Genomic DNA, 17,224 nt, shown 5'->3' with positions numbered 1-17,224 from the left:
GCCATTGGTTTTTTTTTTGTTTGTTTTTATTTTTTTGAAACAGGGTCTCAAATGTTGCCCAGATTGGTCTCAAACTCCTAGGCTCAAGCAATCCTCATGTCTCAGCCACCCAAAGCATTGAGATTACAGGTGTGAGCCACAGCGCCTGGCAAAAGAGTCTGGAACAGAGTGATGCAACACACTGAAACAGGGTCACATTCTGGCTGACGTGTTGAGAACAGACTGAAGGAGAGCAGACAACAAGCAAGGAGACTAGGTAAGAGACTATGCATTTTCACAGCTGAACTCTCTAATCCATCTCCTTTCCATTCTAGCACTTCCTATGGCTTCATCTAATGGCAATTCGTAACAATGAGAAGTTAGAAATAACGTGATTATTGATATCATGTTCAGACTTCACAACTGTATTTTGATTAGGACAACAATTGAGTATGCAACTTGTATAAGTTGTTCATATAACGTTTTAAATTATCTTCATGTGAGAGAGTTAACATTGGAATTCACTCATTTCTAACATCCTTGAGGGAAGATATACTTTACGAAAATGAAAGCTGTAATAAAAACATAGAGTAGGCCGGCATAGTAGCTCATGCCTGTAATCCCAGCACTTTGGGAGGCTGAGACAGACAGATCACATGAGGTCAGGAGTTTGAGACCAGCCTGGTCAACATGGTGAAACCCTGTCTCTACTACAAATACAAAAATTAGCCGGGCATGGTGGCAGGCACCTGTAATCCCAGCTACTTGGGAGGCTGAGGCAGGAGAATCACTTGAATCCAGGAGATGGAGGTTGCAGTGGGCCAAGATCACGTCACTGCACTCCAGCTTGGGCAACACAGCAAGACTCTGTCTCAAAACAAAACAAAGCAAAACAAAACAGCAGAGTGGACTAGAACAGTAACTAACTTCTACCTATGTGATTTCTGATTCAGGAGCTTCTCATGCCATCAGAAACAGTATAAAACCTTCCATATGTTACCTCCTTAATCATATCAGATAACTGTTTTTAGGTTCAGAGGAATAAACCTTTATTTGAGGTCATACAGCTAATAAGTGGGCAATCAGAAATCTAAGACAGGACTTTTAATCTCGTCCAGTGCTTTTTCCACTATGCCATTAATCCTCAGGTCTATGATTCACCAAAGGACTAGGATTTTCAAAGATTATGATGTGCTAGGTTTGAGAGAATGCGCATCAGATTCTTACAGAATGGTATTGCAAATAAGAAAATATGTGCCACTTAGAAGGTACTTTTTTAAAAAAATAATACTTAGAAAGTGGGCAACTACTAGTAACTAGATTTAAATTCATCAGAAAGTTACCTCTGGAAATCATGAGCTATTAATAAAGTCTCATTGGATAAATGAATCACATGGCCCTTTTAACCTATTCACACACACACACACACACACACACACATACACACACACACACACACATCCCATTATACCCATTTACACATATACATATTCATAGTTCCCTACCTGCCTTCCCCCGACCCCAACACACATGCTCACAATTCAAGAGAATATATCTCCTATTTTTAAAAAAGTTGGAGTATATGAAAGAGATTGAAGAAAAAAAAGAAAAACAGAAAATGGCTACAGAAAATGAAAGGATCAGAGCCAAGGTTTAAACATAGAATAAAGAAGTGGGAAGTGAGATGAATTCAGCAACTATCACTGAGCACCTACTCTTCATAAAGCATCCAATTAGAAACACACAGATCACATTTCAGGAAACCCCAGCATAAACAAACCCAGCTACCACACAAAAATCTGCTTAAACCACAACCACACTAAATTCTACTTAAAACTGCATATTTAGGGCCAGGCGTGGTGGCTCATGCCTGTAATCCCAGCACTTTGGGAGGCCAAGGCAGACGGATCACGAGGTCAAGAGATCGAGACCATCCTGGCTAACACAGTGAAACCCGGTCTCTACTAAAAAAAAAAAAAAATAGCTGGGCGTGGTAGTCCCAGCTACTCCAAAGGCTGAGGCAGGAGAATGGCATGAACCTGGGGGGCGGAGCTTGCAGTAAGCCGAGATTGCCCCACTGCACTCCAGCCTAGGTGACAGAGCAGGACTCCGTCTCAAAAAACAAAACAATGCAAAACACAACACATATTTAGTTCCAAGTCCTAATGTTTAAAGCTATTGCAATTACAGTATCTATTTGTTGAGAACTCTTGCCTCCTTCATGCAAATTGTGACCTTAAAGGAATTTTATATTTTACCAGCTATACTAGCTACAAAAATAATATACCAGAAGAATTTTTACATACACTAATATATTCAGAAGTAAGAGATTTTAGGTCTGGTATTAAGGCAAATCTTAAGGGAAAAAAGAGAACAACAAAAAAGAGTAATAGTTCTCAACCATTATAGCTTTCTAGCCATACAATGGGCCTAAATAGGAGGAACAGAAATCTTTTTTTTTTAATTTTATTATTATTAAACTTTAAGTTTTAGGGTACATGTGCACAATGTGCAGGTTAGTTACGTATGTATACATGTGCCATGCTGGTGTGCTGCACCCATTAACTTGTCATTTAGCATTAGGTATGTCTCCTAAAGCTATCCCTCCCCCCTCCCCCCACCCTACAACAGTGCCCAGAGTGTGATGTTCCCCTTCCTGTGTCCATGTGTTCTCATTGTTCAATTCCTACCTATGAGTGAGAATATGCGGTGTTTGGTTTTTTGTTCTTGCGATAGTTTACTGAGAATGATGATTTCCAATTTCATCCATGTCCCTACAAAGGACATGAACTCATCATTTTTTATGGCTGCATAGTATTCCATGGTGTATATGTGCCACATTTTCTTCATCCAGTCTATCATTGTTGGACATTTGGGTCGGTTCCAGGTCTTTGCTATTGTGAATAATGCCGCAATAAACATACGTGTGCATGTGTCTTTATAGCAGCATGATTTATAGTCCTTTGGGTATATACCCAGTAATGGGATGGCTGGGTCAAATGGTATTTCCAGTTCTAGATCCCTGAGGAATCGCCACACCGACTTCCACAATGGTTGAACTAGTTTACAGTCCCACCAACAGTGTAAAAGTATTCCTAATTCTCCACATCCTCTCCAGCACCTGTTGTTTCCCGACTTTTTAATGATTGCCATTCTAACTGGTGTGAGATGGTATCTCATTGTGGTTCTGATTTGCATTTCTCGGATGGCCAGTGATGGTGAGCATTTTTTCATGTGTTTTTTGGCTGCATAAATGTCTTCTTTTGAGAAGTGTCTGTTCATGTCCTTCGCCCACTTGTTGATGGGGTTGTTTGTTTTTTTCTTGTAAATTTGTTTGAGTTCATTGTAGATTCTGGATATTAACCCTTTGTCAGATGAGTAGGTTGCTAAAATTTTCTCCCATTTTGTAGGTTGCCTGTTCACTCTGATGGTAGTTTCTTTTGCTGTGCAGAAGCTCTTGAGTTTAATTAGATCCCATTTGTCAATTTTGGCTTCTGTTGCCATTGCTTTTGGTGTTTTAGACATGAAGTCCTTGCCCATGTCTATGTCCTGAATGGTAATGCCTAGGTTTTCTTCTAGGGTTTTTATGGTTTTAGGTCTAACATTTAAGTCTTTAATCCATCTTGAATTAATTTTTGTATAAGGTGTAAGGAAGGGATCCAGTTTCAGCTTTCTACATATGGCTAGCCAGTTTTCCCAGCACCATTTATTAAACAGGGAATCCTTTCCCCATTGCTTGTTTTTCTCAGGTTTGTCAAAGATCAGATAGTTGTAGATATGCAGCGTTATTTCTGAGGGCTCTGTTCTGTTCCATTGATCTATATCTCTGTTTTGGTACCAGTACCATGCTGTTTTGGTTAGTATAGCCTTGTAGTATAGTTTGAAGTCAGGTAGCGTGATGCCTCCAGCTTTGTTCTTTTGGCTTAGGATTGACGTGGCAATGCGGGCTCTTTTTTGGTTCCATATGAACTTTAAAGTAGTTTTTTCCAATTCTGGGAAGAAAGTCATTGGTAGCTTGATGGGGATGGCATTGAATCTATAAATTACCTTGGGCAGTAAGGCCATTTTCATATTGATTCTTCCTACCCATGCGCATGGAATGTTCTTCCATTTGTTTGTATCCTCTTTTATTTCATTGAGCAGTGGTTTGTAGTTCTCCTTGAAGAGGTCCTTCACATCCCTTGTAAGTTGGATTGCTAGGTATTTTATTCTCTTTGTAGCAATTGTGAATGGGAGTTCACTCATGATTTGGCTCTCTGTTTGTCTGTTATTGGTGTATAAGAATGCTTGTGATTTCTGTACATTGATTTTGTATCCTCAGACTTTGCTGAAGTTGCTTATGAGCTTAAGGAGATTTTGGGCTGAGACAATGGGGTTTTCTAGATATACAATCATGTCATCTGCAAACAGGGACAATTTGACTTCCTCTTTTCCTAATTGAATGCCCTTGATTTCCTTCTCCTGCCTAATTGCCCTGGCCAGAACTTCCAACAGTATGTTGAATAGGAGTGGTGAGAGAGGGCATCCCTGTCTTGTGCCAGTTTTCAAAGGGAATGCTTCCAGTTTTTGCCCATTCAGTATGATATTGGCTGTGGGTTTGTCATAGATAGCTCTTATTATTTTGAGATACATCCCATCAATACCTAATTTATTGAGAGTTTTTAGCATGAAGAGTTGTTGAATTTTGTCAAAGGCCTTTTCTGCATCTATTGAGATAATCATGTGGTTTTTGTCTTTGGTTCTGTTTATATGTTGGATTACATTTATTGATTTGCATATATTGAACCAGCTTTGCATCCCAGGGATGAAGCCAACTTGATCATGGTGGATAAGCTTTTTGATGTGCTGCTGGATTCGGTTTGCCAGTATTTTATTGAGGATTTTTGCATCAATGTTCATCAAGGATATTGGTCTAAAATTCTCTTTTTTGGTTGTGTCTCTGCCCGGCTTTGGTATCAGGATGATGCTGGCCTCATAAAATGAGTTGGGGAGGAATCCCTCTTTTTCTATTGATTGGAATAGTTTCAGAAGGAATGGTACCAGTTCCTCCTTGTACCTCTGGTAGAATTCGGCTGTGAATCCATCTGGTCCTGGACTCTTTTTGGTTGGTAAGCTATTGATTATTGCCACAATTTCAGAGCCTGTTATTGGTCTTTTCAGAGAGTCAACTTCTTCCTGGTTTAGTCTTGGGAGGGTGTATGTGTCGAGGAATTTATCCATTTCTTCTAGATTTTCTAGTTTATTTGCGTAGAGGTGTTTGTAGTATTCTCTGATGGCAGTTTGTATTTCTGTGGGATCGGTGGTGATATCCCCTTTATCATTTTTTATTGCGTCTATTTGATTCTTCTCTCTTTTCTTCTTTATTAGTCTTGCTAGCGGTCTATCAATTTTGTTGATCCTTTCAAAAAACCAGCTCCTGGATTCATTGATTTTTTGAAGGGTTTTTTGTGTCTCTATTTCCTTCAGTTCTGCTCTGATTTTAGTTATTTCTTGCCTTCTGCTAGCTTTTGAATGTGTTTGCTCTTGCTTTTCTAGTTCTTTTAATTGTGATGTTAGGGTGTCAATTCTGGATCTTTCCTGCTTTCTCTTGTGGGCATTTAGTGCTATAAATTTCCCTCTACACACTGCTTTGAATGTGTCCCAGAGATTCTGGTATGTTGTGTCTTTGTTCTCATTGGTTTCAAAGAACATCTTTATTTCTGCCTTCATTTCATTATGTAACCAGTAGTCATTCAGGAGCATGCTGTTCAGTTTCCATGTAGTTGAGCGGTTTTGAGTGAGTTTCTTAATCCTGAGTTCCAGTTTGATTGCACTGTGGTCTGAGAGACAGTTTGCTATAATTTCTGATGTTTTACATTTGCTGAGGAGAGCTTTACTTCCAACTATATGGTCAATTTTGGAATAGGAGTGGTGTGGTGCTGAAAAAAATGTATATTCTGTTGATTTGGGGTGGAGAGTTCTGTAGATGTCTATTAGGTCCGCTTGGTGCAGAGGTGAGTTCAATTCCTGGGTATCCTTGTTAACTTTCTGTCTCATTGATCTGTCTAATGTTGACAGTGGGGTGTTAAAGTCTCCCATTATTATTGTGTGGGAGTCTAAGTCTCTTTGTAGGTCTCTAAGGACTTGCTTTATGAATCTGGGTGCTCCTGTATTGGGTGCATATATATTTAGGATAGTTAGCTCTTCTTGTTGAATTGATCCCTTTACCATTATGTAATGGCCTTCTTTGTCTCTTTTGATCTTTGTTGGTTTAAAGTCTGTTTTATCAGAGGCTAGGATTGCAACCCCTGCCTTTTTTTGTTTTCCATTTGCTTGGTAGATCTTCCTCCATCCTTTTATTTTGAGCCTATGTGTGTCTCTGCACATGAGGTGGGTTTCCTGAATACAGCACACTGATGGGTCTTGACTCTTTATCCAATTTGCCAGTCTGTATCTTTTAATTGGAGCATTTAGTCCATTTACATTTAAAGTTAATATTGTTATGTGTGAATTTGATCCTGTCATTATGATGTTAGCTGGTTATTTTGCTCATTAGTTGATGCAGTTTCTTCCTAGCCTCGATGGTCTTTACAATTTGGCATGATTTTGCAGTGGCTGGTACCGGTTGTTCCTTTCCATGTTTAGTGCTTCCTTCAGGAGCTCTTTTAGGGCAGGCCTGGTGGTGACAAAATCTCTCAGCATTTGCTTGTCTGTAAAGTATTTTATTTCTCCTTTACTTATGAAGCTTAGTTTGGCTGGATATGAAATTCTGGGTTGAAAATTCTTTTCTTTAAGAATGTTGAATATTGGCCCCCACTCTCTTCTGGTTTGTAGAGTTTCTGCTGAGAGATCTGCTGTTAGTCTGATGGGCTTCCCTTTGTGGTAACCCAGTCTTTCTCTCTGGCTGCCCTTAACATTTTTTTCCTTCATTTCAACTTTGGTGAATCTGACAATTATGTGTCTTGGAGTTGCTCTTCTCGAGGAGTATCTTTGTGGCGTTCTCTGTATTTCCTGAATCTGAATGTTGGCCTGCCTTGCTGGATTGGGGAAGTTCTCCTGGATAATATCCTGCAGAGTGTTTTCCAACTTGGTTCCATTCTACCCCTCACTTTCAGGTACACCAGTCAGACATAGATTTGGTCTTTTCACATAGTCCCATATTTCTTGGAGGCTTTGTTTGTTTCTTTTTATTCTTTTTTCTCTAAACTTCCCTTCTCGCTTCAATTCATTCGTTTCATCTTCCGTCACTGAAACCCTTTCTTCCAGTTGATCACATCGGCTCCTGAGGCTTCTGCATTCTTCACGTAGTTCTCGAGCCTTGGCTTTCAGCTCCATCAGCTCTTTTAAGCACTTCTCTGTATTGGTTATTCTAGTTATACATTCGTCTAAATTTTTTTCAAAGTTTTCAACTTCTTTGCCTTTGGTTTGAATTTCCTCCTGTAGCTCAGAGTAATTTGATCGTCTGAAGCCTTCTTCTCTCAACTCGTCAAAGTCATTCTCCGTCCAGCTTTGTTCCATTGCTGGTGAGGAGCTGAGTTCCTTTGGAGGAGGAGAGGCGCTCTGCTTTTAGAGTTTCCAGTTTTTCTGCTCTGTTTTTTCCCCATCTTTGTGGTTTTATCTACTTTTGGTCTTTGATGATGGTGATGTACAGATGGCTTTTTGGTGTGGATGTCCTTTCTGTTTGTTAGTTTTCCTTCTAACAGACAGGACCCTCAGCTGCAGGTCTGTTGGAGTTTGCTAGAGGTGCACTCCAGACCCTGTTTGCCTGGGTACCAGCAGCGGTGGCTGCAGAACAGCGGATTTTCGTGAACCGTGAATGCTGCTGTCTGATCGTTCCTCTGGAAGTTTTGTCTCAGAGGAGTACCCGGCCGTGTGAGGTATCAGTCTGCCCCTACTGGGGGGTGCCTCCCAGTTAGGCTGCTCGGGGGTCAGGGGTCAGGGACCCACTTGAGGAGGCAGTCTGCCCATTCTCAGATCTCCAGCTGCGTACTTGGAGAACCACTGCTCTCTTCAAAGCTGTCAGACGGGGACATTTAAGTCTGCAGAGGTTACTGCTGTCTTTTTGTTTGTCTGTGCCCTGCCCCCAGAGGTGGAGCCTACAGAGGCAGGCAGGCCTCCTTGAGCTGTGGTGGGCTCCACCCAGTTCGAGCTTCCCAGCTGCTTTGTTTACCTAAGCAAGCCTGGGCAATGGCGGGCGCCCTTTCCCCAGCCTTGCTGCTGCCTTGCAGTTTGATCTCAGACTGCTGTGCTAGCAATCAGCGAGACTCCGTGGCCATAGGACCCTCCAAGCCAGGTGCGGGATGTAATCTCCTGGTGGGCCGTTTTTTAAGCCCGTGGGAAAAGCGTAGTACTGGGGTGGGAGTGACCTGATTTTCCAGGTGCTGTCTGTCACCCCTTTCTTTGACTAGGAAAGGGAACTCCCTGACCCCTTGTGCTTCCCGAGTGAGGCAATGCCTCGCCCTGCTTCGGCTCGCGAAGGGTGCACTGCACCCACTGTCCTGCACCCACTGTCTGGCACTCCCTAGTGAGATGAACCTGGTACCTCCGATGGAAATGCAGAAATCACCCGTCTTCTGCGTCACTCACGCTGGGAGCTGTAGACCGGAGCTGTTCCTATTTGGCCATCTTGGCTCCAGTGGAACAGAAATCTTAAATACAGTCAGAGTTTTGCTGGTTTGATTAAAGACAAAAATATTGACAGCAAGGACTCTAGAATTTCACAAAACAATGAGTTATTTCAAAAACTGTCTATTATTTTCTAGTTCAAGAAGTTGATTCTTCCCCTAATTTCCTAGCACACATCACATTAATGCCATGTGTTATCTAATTAATTAAAATGTAGGGTATTAAAGTCAGATGGATTGGCCATATGATTCAACTGAATGATTTATAAAGAGATACATAGCATGACTGAAAATTTCAGAATTACTCTTTAAAGGTTCTGAAAAATATTTCCTACCTGAGGGGCATTTGTAGCCACTAGAAATGCATTTGTCCTCCCTGGGTGATCATAATCATGCATGGCAGCTGCCACGTATAGAGCCATCAATTCTAATGCAGGAATGTTTGAAGACAGGCAGCCATAACTCTCATCAGGATTAGAGCAGCTCTTCGAAGAAATATAAGCAATTCGCCCATGGTTAATTCTACCATCAGAATCTGAGAAACAATAAATAGCAAAATAAACCAGCATTAGCACATAAATTCCTCACAATTTTGCTATGGAGGGGATTCTCATAGGTAATATGATTACTTATTTTATTTGCTGATTTAAGTAAGAACTAAAATCTATGAACTTAAAAGAGTATATTATTCCCAATTTAACATGTTAGTAGAGAGGAACAGTGTTAAATCTGACCCTGAAGTTGCTTACTTTACAAGACGTGATAGGATTCTCACACAAGTTTGATGCTGTCTTACTCAGGCAAATAATAATTTTAAAAACCTCTGATTTTCTAAATATTTGCTGTTTAATGACTAGATAGATACAATGGCCAGGATATATGATATAACAGAAAAAGGCAATACTAGAGAATAAAATTTGATGAAAACATTACAAAGATTTAGGAATTTAATATCTTACCAAACTAAGCTTCTCTACATAGATGCTTTTCAAATCTCATCTGGAAAGATTACATTTCATTTGTAGCCCTAACTACAACTCCTTATCTCCGTTTTGTTTTCTTTCATGAAGCTCCATATAATATAACGGAATAAAAAATAGTGGAAAATGAAAAGGCATGGAAAACTGGGGAACATCTCAGTCAACATAACTCTATTTTTATCCTCTTCTTAGAAACAATATGTTCACTATCCACACTGTGCTTTTGGTGTCTTAATATCTTACCACTGATTTCTTCTTTTTTGGTGGCTTTATCTATCTAGATGATCATTCTATTATTTTTGCGAAATAAATCTTTAAAAAGTATAAGAAGGAAAAAGAAACTATATTTAAAGTAGACACATAAAACCACAGATATTAGGTACAAAGTTTCCTTGGTTGTATTCATTGGGGGAACCTAGAAATAATGCTCTGGCTTGTTAAAGTCCAAAAGAATTATTTAATCCTATTTTAGTTGACTCAATACACCATCACAAGAATTTTTTAACATGACTTTAATATACTAGTGACAATTATAAATATATCTCATTATTTTCATGCTATTTATAATTTGTATCAAAATTACGTTTTGGAATAGCCCACACTAGAGCATTTTTTTAAAATTTATGTTTTTAGAGATGGGGTCTTGCTATGATGCCCAGGTTGGAGTGCAGCAGCTAGCTATTCATAGGTCCAATCATAATAGTACGCTACACCCTCAAATTCCTCATCTCAATTGACCTGCCCTCAGCCACCTGAGTAGCTTGGACTAGAGTTATGTACCACCACACCGGCTTAGAGCTATTTTTTAAATAATTATAAAAAGCAAACATGAGGCAGTTAAATTATATGCATAATGATATATGTAAGCACTCAAATTTCTAATAAGACTTTAAATATCAATACAGAGTCAATAATTTGAATTTTCCTATGTGATACACATTCTGGACTTTCCCTACAATTTTAAAATATATTTTAAAAATCAAAAATGGCAAAATATTTCCTTTTAAATTCAGTAATTACTTGGAATTTATATATTAGGATCTTAAAACATTAGCTTATATATGTTTCCAAAAAAATAACAGTACAAAAAAGAACACAGTTGGCAAGGGCAATGAAACATAACTACTTAGAATCCCATTTATTCACTTCGTTTCAGAAAACTGTGATTTTAAAAATTTGCTGACACATTTAAAAGGAGGCCTCAGTAAAAGACATCCAGATTGGAAATGAAGATGCAAAACTATCTTTATTCACAGATGGCCTAATCTCATATATGTAGGAAATCCCAAGAAATCTACTGAAAAACTATTAGAACTAATAAATTAGTTCATCAAGTTAGCAGGGAACAAGATAAACATGCAAAAATCAATTGCATTTCTACATACTTAGCAACAAAAAAAATGACATTTTTAGAGAAATAGAAAAAAAAATTCATATGGCACCACAAAAACATTCCAAGTAGCCAAAGCAATCTTGAGCAAAAAGAACAAAGCTGGAGGCATCAGACTACCTGATTTCAAAATCTATTACAAAGCGATAGTAATCAAAACAGCATGGGCCAGGCACGGTGGCTGATGCCTATAATCCCACCACTTTGGGAGGCCGAGGCAGGTGGATCACTTGAGCTCAGGAGTTCGAGACCAGCCTGAGAAACATGGTGAAACCCCATCTCTATAAAAAACACACACAAAAAAAATTAGCCAGCCATGATGGCATGCACCTGTAGTCCCAGTTACTCAGGAGGCTGAGGTAGAAGGATGGCTTGAGCCCAGGAAGCAGAGGTTTCAGTGAGCTGAGATCATGCCACTGCACTCCAGCCTGGGTGACAGAGCCAGACCCTGTCTCAAAAACAAACAAACAAACAAACAAACAAAAAACAGCATGGTACCAGCACAAAAACAGGTATTTGAACCAATGGAAGAGAATACCACATAGTGGTCATCAGTTCAAAGAACAAATCGCATCTTGTGGGATAGTACTCCTATCCCACAGGTTAGCTCCACAAAATATTTACGCCTAGCAGGAACCCCATCTGAGTCTTAAAGATGTCATTCTACCATTCTCTCAGGTCTGATGTAGACTGATAAGGTTCATGGAAAGATTAGTAAACTCTGTGGGCATAAGCCCACTGCCACAATTTGCAGAAAAATTAGTTTCTTGATCAGATGCAATACTACCTATAATAACCTGATGGTAAATAAGGCAGTAAGTAAGTTCAAGGATGGCGACGGTGAAGCGCTATACACAATGAAGGTAAATCTACATCCAGAATAAATGAGAACAAAAGCTGTCTCTTCCATAAAGGAAAGGGTCCAATGTAATCAACCTACCACCACCCAAATGTCTGAATATTCCCTCAGGGAATGGTGCCATATTAAGGGCTCACCATTGGTCTCTCTTACTGGAGAGCAAGGCACACAGCAGAGGCCTGAGCCAGGTGGGCTGTAGAGAAGAAGCCCACGGTATTTAGCCCATACATAATGTCTCTATTCTTTCCATCTTAGGGATATTGTTTGGCTGTGTTCCCACCCAAAATCTCATCTTGAATTGTAACCCTATAATCCCCACATGTCAAGGGTGGGACTAAGGGTAGAGGTAACCGGATCATGGGGGCAGTTTTCTCCAGGCTGTTCTCATGATAGTGAGTCTCACAAGATCTGATGGTTTTATAAGCATCTGGCATCTCCCCTGCTTGCACTTCTCCTTTCTGCCATCCTGTGAAGAAGGTGTTTTCTTTCCCTTCACCTTTAGCCATGATTGTAAGTTTCCTGAGGCCTCTCCAGCCATGCCTCCTGTACAGCCTGCAGAATTGTGACTCAATTAAGCCTCTTTCCTTCACAAATTACTCAGTCTCAGGTATTTCCTTATAGCAATGTCAGAACGGACTAATACACTTAGCTGTTGTGTGCATAAACCCACGGAATAAGAACTGGAGTTCATAGGGAAAGAGACTGATAGCTATAAGATAAGAGGTCATTTTGTCCACCTGATCATCAAGAGCCTTCTTTGCAGTGAATGGCCTTTGGCAAATATTATATATTAGTGAGGGTTATTCATATATATATATGAATATATATAATTCATATATATATTATATATATATAGAGAGAGAGAGAGAGGGAGAGAGAGAGAGAGATTTATTTTAAGGAACTTGCTCATGAAATTAAGGAGGCTGGCAAGTCCAAAATCTGCAGGGTGGGCTGGTTGGCTAAAGACCCAAGGAAGAGCTGATATTGCAGTTCAAGTCTGAAGGCTGTCTACTGGTGGAATTCCTGTTTGCTCAGAGGAGGTCACTCTTTGTTTCTATTAAGGCCTTCAACTGACTGGATGAGGCCCACCGACCTTATGGAGGGTTATCTGCTTTACTTAAAGTCCATCAACTTAAATGTTAATCTCATCCAAAAAATACCCTGAAGGAAATATTAAAATTAATGTCTGACCAAATATGTAGGTACTACTGCCCAGCCAAGTTGACATGTAAAATTAAGCATCATAGTAAGCATTCACATCGCAAACAAATATCCACCTTCCACTCTGGGAAGGTTAGCCATAAACCCCCTAACTAAAACACCTTGTCCAATTAAAAACTCCAATTTTAAAATATTTTTCCTTCTAAGTCCCAAAGCATCCAAGGAAGCTCTTAGCTACTGATCATAAATCAGTACAGATCCTTTCAGCTGGCCATGTCTCTTTCTTGACCAACTGATTCACCGCTTGACCTGCTCACTGGAAGGATTTACCTTATTACCTTTCAAAAGATACCTTTGAGTGATCCTACAATGCTGTAGCTATCCACTTTCAGGAAGTACTGGCATATTGGGCAGAACTATTTATAAACCAGGGCAACTGGTCTTTCTCTTTAAGTCAGCTGGTCATAGGGAATTCCCCACAAAGCCGTAACTATAGATTAAGGAAGAGGTATTGGTGTATTAGGAATAAACATCATGGAAGTCTGAACTTACATTCTGTGCTTTTAGGAGCAACTCAAAACTAATCTTATAAGTAATTCTTCCCCTTGATGATCGAGAACTACTGCACATGACAAATTTATGAACTGGAGGATCAGAGGGCCCCAAGTTCATTATGGGCAGGTAACATGGTAATCTAGTGCCCATGGCCAAGTATTCAGATTCTACCAAAGTGCAACAACAATTTAGCTGCTTTTACAGAAAGGAAAATAATTATTTGAGGAAAGCTGCCTGGTTTTGTTTCAAAACTCCATGTATTTACACTGTAATTATCTTGTAGTGGTCTTCTAGAGACTCCAAAGGGGATCTCTATCTGCAAAAGACATTTTCTTTTGGCAGTCAGATGGAAAAATGGCAGAGTAATTTGCACAACAAGTAGAAATTGCTTCACATGCTTCTCTTGCTCTGGGTTGCACATACAGCCTTACAGTAGTATTTTGGAGCAATAGTACTCAGAAGTCATGAATTTGCCTTCAGAATCCAAAGAGCCCTTTATGTAGAGAATTTCAAATATATCAGTTATCCCTCAACTCGGAGGAAATATCTCAACATGTCCTAGACCACTGGATCCCTAGTATACTTCAATGATAAGACAGATCTCTGAATTTTTGAGCAATTTTTCTCATCTCTCATCTTCTGGCACTCTTATGAAGGCATCTAGGATATCTGTTACTTCTTGCTCAATGGAGCTATTCATCATTATCTCATCAATGTAATGGCTGACCTTGATAACTTATGGGAACAGACTAGATTATAACAGAGAATGAAAGACTTGACATAGCCCAGAACTAAGACAATAGAAGTGTATTGTGATGCCTGCCAGATGTAAATATATGTCTTCTTGTGAATTTTGCTATGAGTTATGGAGGAAAAACAACTCTCCAGATCAATTGCTCTGTGCCAAATATCACAAGTTAGGTTAACTTATTAAAAGAAGAGACCACATCTGGAACAGCTGTAGCAACTAGAGTAACCACCTGATTACATTGAGAATAATCCACCATCATTTTCCAGGATCTACTTATCCTGTGTAAAAGCTATATAATTAAGTTGAACAGCAATGTGATGGAAATCACCATTCCTGCATCTATTAAGTATTTGCTAGTAGCACTGATTTCTGCAACTCATCTAGGAATGTGGTATATTGCTTTTGGTTCACTGTTTTGCCAGAATGAGGCAATTCCTGGAGATTCCATTTGATCCTTCCTACAACGATGGTCCTCTTTCCAAAGATCAAGGAATTGATGAAGGGATTCTGACAGTTGCTGAATATGTTTACTCAAACTATACATTCAGAAAATGGGTGTGGTTCAGCTAACTACCATTATGAGATGAACCCAGGCCAAAATCCTTTTATCACCTAAATTCCATAGGCCCCTAACTCTGGCTGTAGGACCAGCATAGCATTTCACTCTCCAGGAATTAATGCTGAAATATATTTCTCACCACTGTGATAAAGGAGGATACTTCTTGGTGATAAAGTTAGGGATGGGTGATAAAATTGAATATGATCACCCCATTTCAACATCTTAACATTGTGAGCTTCTGGATTCCTTCCTCTACAGTATACAAGGAGTTTCAACAATTCTACTTCATCTGATGCCTATACTTTAGACAACTCATGAGGCAAACTGTTAGAGCCACTGCCAGTTGCTCAAGCTAATACACTGACTCCAGAATCTCTGGTAGGTACATCTTCCTTTCTCCCCGGTCTAACACCCTTAAGCCTATTCAGACATATATCCCCCAGGTTTCTACCAATATGAATTGGTAAATTATTCTGGTGTTCAGACTTAATACTTATTCCCCTAAGATCTGCAGGATTTAAGTTTAATTATGGATCTCAAAGAAATGAGTGACAGTGGAGTTGGATTTAGAAGTGAATTATTTCCCTCAAGAATCTCAAGTGAGGTCATTACAGGGTTTTCAGGCAATCAACACAAGGACAAATGACTGCTTCCCAGCATGAAGAATCAGCAGGATTTGGGGAATACAAGGCAATATTTATTTAAATCTATCCAAATGATCTCTTTTCGATTATCAGGATCCTTTATTTCCCATTTGATATCTTAATTCTAACATAAGAAGTCTACTGAGGCCACAAACTCATTTGCATTGTATTTCAAGCAACTTCAGGATCAGACATTGGGTTTTATTTTCAGAAGTTATGATCCTATTACTATAAAAAATAAGGGTTTCTTGGCCGGGCACAGTGGCTCACACCTATAATCCCAGCACTTTGGGAGGCCGAGGCGGGCAGATCACGAGGTCAGGAGATCGAGACCATCCTGGCTAACACGGTGAAACCCCGTCTCCACTAAAAATACAAAAAATTAGCCGGCCATGGTGGCAGGGCGCCTGTGGTCCCAGCTACTCGGGCGGCTGAGGCAGGAGAATCGCATGAACCCAGGAGGCGGCGCTTGCACTGAGCCGAGATCGCGCCACTGCACTCCAGCCTGGGTGACAAAGCGAGACTCCATCTCAAAAATAAAATAAAATAAAATAAATTTAAAAAAAAAATAAGGGTTTCTTTTAGGTCAGTCAGAGATGCTACCTGGTTCTCCAACCATTAATTACAGCCCTAAACTTTTCATTTATTTTCCATTAGTTCTCCAGTGCAGTGAGAATAGGACAGCACATCCCATGGTCCTTCTTGTCTTGGTTTTCATCATAATTTTCCATTGCAATAGCTATCTGGTTTCCCAAAGCTACTTGGTTTCCTTTCTTCTACAGATACTTGGCTCCATAACACTATGTATGAGAACTCATAACACTGCTAGTAAGAACTCAGAAAGAAGTGTGCACCATGAGAGAGAAAACATATATTGTCTTAGAGAATACTATACCTAAGTCATTGAGAACAGACTGGAGATAGAAAAATGGTCATTAAGGGCATTGCCAATGAATGCTCAGAAGGAAATGAGAAACATGTTATTGGAAACTAGAGGCAAGGGAATCCCTGTTATACAGTAACAGAAAATTTGGCTGAATTAGGTGTTGCAGTTATGTGGAATACAAAACTTACAAATGATAACTTAGACATTTAGTTGAGGAAATTTCCAAGCAAAGCATTGAAGGTGTAGTCTGGTTTCTTACTGTTTATAGTAAATATGAGAGGAAAAAGAAAGATTGGGGGAGAACTGGTAAGCAAAGAGGAATAAGGACTTGATAATTCAGGAAATTCTCAGCCTATCCAGACTACAAGAGAGACTAAAATTAAGAGAGTTGCTGTCAGTTAAGTGTGTTCTGCACAGAAAGCCAAGGTTGCAGAGCTGGATTGATTTTCACTAGTTCCTTGGAAAGATCAAAAGGTCAGGGTCAAAAAGAAATTTGAAGATGTTATGCTGCTGTCTTTAAAGAATGGGCCGGCCAGGCACAGTGGCTCACGCCTGTAATCCTAACACTTTGAGAGGCTGAGGCGGGCGGATTGCCTGAGCTCAGGAGTTCCAGACCAGCCTGGGCAACATGGTGAAACCCCATCTCTACTAAAATACGAAAAATTAGCCAGGCATGGCAGCGTGCGTCTGTAGTCCCAGCTGCTTGGGAGACTGAGGCAGGAGAATTGCTTGAACCCGCCTAGGAGGCGGAGGTTGCGGTGAGCCGAGATCAAGCCACTGTACTCTGGCCTGGGTGACTGAGTGAGACACCGTCTCCAAAATAAAGAAAGAAAGAAAGAAAGGGCCATGAGCCAAGG

The 17,224-nt window shown here is 40.0% G+C and overlaps 1 protein-coding gene and 1 long non-coding RNA gene across 6 annotated transcripts in view; one reads left to right on the top strand and one right to left on the bottom strand.

Moving 5' to 3' along the window:
* Window positions 1-17,224, bottom strand: part of PDE3B (phosphodiesterase 3B) — a 221,207-nt gene that overhangs the window by 19,111 nt on the left and 184,872 nt on the right. For all 5 annotated transcript variants that reach the window (XM_016920438.4, XM_016920439.4, XM_016920440.4 and 2 more), the window contains one exon: window positions 8,918-9,117. In XM_016920438.4, coding sequence (XP_016775927.4) covers window positions 8,918-9,117 — 200 coding nt within the window. The remainder of the gene's footprint in view (window positions 1-8,917; window positions 9,118-17,224) is intronic.
* LOC134807239 (uncharacterized) overlaps window positions 167-17,224 on the top strand; it is a 43,101-nt gene continuing 26,043 nt past the window's right edge. Inside the window, exon 1 of the long non-coding RNA XR_010147148.1 lies at window positions 167-256. This is a non-coding gene — a long non-coding RNA (uncharacterized LOC134807239). The remainder of the gene's footprint in view (window positions 257-17,224) is intronic.

The sequence above is a fragment of the Pan troglodytes genome, chromosome 9 (assembly GCF_028858775.2).
Source record: "Pan troglodytes isolate AG18354 chromosome 9, NHGRI_mPanTro3-v2.0_pri, whole genome shotgun sequence".
NCBI classification, from domain to species: Eukaryota; Metazoa; Chordata; class Mammalia; order Primates; family Hominidae; genus Pan; species Pan troglodytes.
Note: the sequence above shows the minus strand (reverse complement) of the source record. Positions and strands in the feature narration are given on the sequence as shown.